At 17.5% G+C, this 4655-nt stretch overlaps 1 protein-coding gene across 2 annotated transcripts in view; it reads right to left on the reverse strand.

The window, feature by feature from the left end:
* Positions 1-3431: 3431 nt before the first annotated feature.
* LOC102681347 overlaps positions 3432-4655 on the reverse strand; it is a 31212-nt gene continuing 29988 nt past the window's right edge. For both annotated transcript variants that reach the window (XM_031514588.1, XM_031514587.1), the window contains exons 7-8: positions 3574-3660; positions 3432-3500 (exon numbers count right to left, since the gene is read on the reverse strand). In XM_031514588.1, coding sequence (XP_031370448.1) covers positions 3432-3500; positions 3574-3660 — 156 coding nt within the window. The remainder of the gene's footprint in view (positions 3501-3573; positions 3661-4655) is intronic.

The following is a 4655-nucleotide window of genomic DNA, read 5'->3' on the forward strand; positions in this document are numbered from 1 at the left end:
TCTCGTATTTTTATAATTTTTATATAATGTAGAAATTGTGAGTATTATATTCAATAAAATTCAATGAATTTTTAAATGTCATAACTATGACAACTTATTAAATTTTATAATCAAACAGAAGAATTTTATTTTTGATCGATGTCAAAAGATTTTTTTTTTTTTGAATTTTTATGTTTTATTTTATTTCTTTTAACTTGTTTTATCTAATATTTTGAATTCAGTTAGTTTCAACATTATGTTTCAGTGGATAAAATTAAACTTAGAATAATTATAATATTATAATATATAACTAATATATAATTAATAAATAATATTAATTATATATATTTAAATATATTTTATGAAATATGAATGATATGATATGATATGATATAGTGATGAATATATAATATAATATATTTTTATATATTTGTAATATATTTTTGCGACAAAAATAATAATTTTTTTTCAAAAATATTTTTTGCTAATTATAGTTTTTTTTTTGTTGCAAATAAAGAAATAATTAATCTTTTCAATTTTCTAATCGCTTTCCATAATAATTATTTCACAATAATTATTTTATACAAAATTTATATTAAAAATATAAATAAAATTCTTCATTATCAATAATTTTGAATTAATTGGTTTATTTCTTTGGTAATTGCATTTAGTGTTTTGTTCAATTGTGTTTTTTGGTTTTTATTAAATATTTTTCAATTCACGTTAATTTAGTTTTTTTAATGAATTTTCTGTGGGATATATTGTGGATAGAATATTTTTAAACTTTTCTTGTTTAGGCGTCTACTTAGCTTGCTTTCTAAATTATACTTAAAAATTTTATTATCGCTGTCTATTCATGAATTTTTAGGAATATTTTTCAATTTATATTTTTATTTCAAATATTTCTTTAAATTGATTTCAATTTGTGTTATTGTTGTATATGTGTGATTTTATATTTATTAGCGTAATGAATATGTAATTATTTATTACTATTACTATTACTAATTACTAATTACTAATTACTAATACTATTACTATTACTATTAATAATTACTTATTATTTTTTTTAACTGATATTATTAATAAATTTTTTTCCTTTCTTAATTCTAGATCATAATTTCTAATAGAAGAAATGCATTTTTCTGAATTGCTCATTTTCGAATTGCTTGGATATAGCTCATCATTTTTATGTCAATGTCTGAGACATTGTTATTGTTTAAAATGGCAAAGTAGGAGATTTGAATTTTATGTAATTGTTTTGTTTCTTAATGCAAGAAATAATTTTATTACAGTTATTTTTTTTATTATAGAATCTTTATAACAAAATAATTATAATTTTGATAGTTACAATTTTTTATAATTTAATTAAAATTTTAATTAATTTTTTATATGATCTATTTTGTTTATAATTATTTATATTTAAACTTAATAAAAAAATTTTGAATATAATATATATTGAATTTTGAATATATAATATATTGAATTTTGTTTATTTGTGTATATTTTTAGTAATATATGAATCAGTATTATACAACTATTTATTATTTATATTTATATATAATCACAGTATGCAGCTAAAATGTATAAATGTAAACCAATAAAAAATTTTCTTTCTTATGAATTATGATGGAAATTTTTTATGGATATAATTGCAACAAAAGTAATACTGATATTCATTGTAATATTTAATTATTGTAATTTCGGTCATAATTCGGTTCTAAGTTGTTTATATAATATATATTTTTACAAAGTTCTATAAATTTGAATAATATACAAATTCAATATTGGATTTAAAACATTTTAAACTTATCATAATCCATAAAAGATTTTTAATTAATTCATATAATTATATATTTTAATACTATCTGTTTACAGTAATAATAGGAAAGCTTGCATAGATATTGTCAAAGCATATATACATATAAATAATATTCAATAAATATATAATATTATTATATAAAAATTATATAAAAATTTTTTATTAATATCTTAGAAATTAATAGAAAAATATAATTAAAATTTTCTTCTGACAAATATTCTTTAAAATTTCTTAAAATTTCGTTTGGAATGTATTTTATTCCTAAACTACATTTAACAAAAAAATTATTTATATTAATTACTGAAATCTGATTTTAAATACAAACACAATTAAATATTAGGATACATTACCAATAAAAAACAAATTATAAGTTTAAAAATGAATGCTATATTATTAAAATCATTAATATATATTTATACAAACTTAATAGAATAGATATAGTAACGAAATTATAGATAAAGCAACTAAATAAAACATAAGAATAAAATTCAGAATCCTGTTGCTATATATTAAACTTATTCAACTTTTTTCGTGTTTTTTTTCTCAGATTCACAGCCAGATTTTTATAATTTCTATGATTCTTGTAATTCTTTTAATCATTCTTTTTAAGAGTTATATAATTCTCGTTTTTATTTAATTTTTCTATTATGAATAAACTAACTACGAACCAGCACTAATTATTTATTAGTCAATGAAACAAAACATATAAAATATAACGAAACCATTGAAGAAATGTTATACAATCTGTTTTTATGATAAAATTCATGTGATATTTAAAAGTAAAATTTTTTAGACTTTATATCAGAATTATTTTTTTACGATTTTTTTAAACAAACGAAAAGAGACACGAGATATATTTTATATGTTTGCGACCCTATAATTAATCAGATTTGCTACATAGTAATACCTTTATAATGGCAATAATATATAATTATATTATTACATTTATAAAATATTATTACATTTACAAAATATTTATATCAAATGTATTACATAATTTACAAATGTATTTGCAATTATAAAATTGAATGATTTGACTTGTATGATATGACTCACAAGTTTTTGCTATCGTCATCGATGTTACAATCTCGATATTCTAGAAGATGTAATTTTTTTCTCCTATTTCATAATTTATGATAATATGTCATGAATTGTAGAGAATCATAAAATTAGCTATTACAAATATTTTGTTATTACGCTTATAACAAAATATTCATTTAAAACAATTTCAATTTTACTGCACATAAATATAAATTATTTATTAAATAATTAAATTCTAATTAAAAATTTTCATTAGATGAAGCAAGAGTAGTAAAATATAATAGAGACAAAGACGAACAAAATTTAATGAAAACAAAAATTGCTAGTAATTTAATAAATGAGTCTCAATAAATATTTTTGTATTTATTAATTTATCAATTTTGCTCTCTAAAATTTTAGAAAGAATCTTCTTTGAGAAAAGAATATAATAAACGTATAAAAGCGAATATCAAATTGGCTTTCTTTTTTCTTAATCTTTATTATTTTCTTATTTATAACTTACACTAATGTGCTATAAAAAATAATAGATAATCACAAATTATGATTTTAGTAGTAATAAATCATTAATTCTTAAGGATTTTGCCTAAGAATTTTATTTCATATTTATTGATGTACTTATTTGTATGAATATAATCAAATAAGTGATCAGAGTACCAAAAAACTGAAAAATAATTAATTAAGAATTAAATTCTTAAGTAAATAGTCAATTATTATTATACAATTATTTAACTTACTTTTGCTGATAACTTGTTACTAAGAATGTAACCACCAGCAGTAAATTTGAAAGGATGAAGTAGAAGTTGTAATAAAAATTGTTGTATCTGAAATTGTTAATTATAACTTTCATTCTAAACACTTTATAACTGCAAACTATAAGTAGGAATTATTTATATTCGATATGTTTTTTAGTATGAAAAAGGAAAAGTTTGAAAAATTTATATATTACATATTTATTTATTTATATTTAAAGTATCTTCTAATATTCTAAACAAAAAAATAAGAAAAACATTCAAATAAGATAAAACAAAAAATAAAACAAACATTCTAAGTAAGATCAAAATAGAAAAAAGTAATTTGTTTGAATTATTATATCACATAAATATATAAAGTGCGAATTTTCAAAAATATTCAAATATGAATGACAATATAAGGATTAAAAATAAGGAAAATCTATATATATGTATAGATTTATAAAAAGATGAAACATATATGGATGATGAATGTTATATATCAAAATAAAAAAAGAATTCCTATACTATATATATATCTAACAAAAGTTATTGTTAATGAGATATATGCGTTTTGAATTTTGGATAATAGAGTGAAACAATAAATGATAGAATTTAAAATTATGTGCATATAAGTATCCTAGTATCACTTTTTCAAAACCTTCAACAAAATAATAAATATATTCTTTTAGATATATCAGATATATAATTTTAATTTAATGTAATATACAATGAGTTATATATAATTTATTATTTATAAAAAATTTACCACGAAAAAAGAGAAAATTTTAGAATATTCGATATTTTATAACATTAAAATTTATAAATGAATCGTTATATAATTTATATTGAAATCCATAAGTAAATCATTGTATAATACTCAAGTTGCTTAATAAATTGATGAAATATAGGGAATTTACAAGATTTTTAAAAGATTTTCTATGTTTCTAATTAAGTTAAATATTTTTTTATCACAATTTATTTACATTAATTACTTTTGCATTCTACATTAATTATTTTTTATATTTATTTCAAAATAAAATTGCTTCTTTTTTTTGCTTTTGAATAAGTCAAATTTAAATATATAT

Source organism: Apis dorsata, unplaced genomic scaffold, assembly GCF_000469605.1.
Source record: "Apis dorsata unplaced genomic scaffold, Apis dorsata 1.3 scaffold_1081, whole genome shotgun sequence".
In the NCBI taxonomy this organism is placed as follows: Eukaryota; Metazoa; Arthropoda; class Insecta; order Hymenoptera; family Apidae; genus Apis; species Apis dorsata.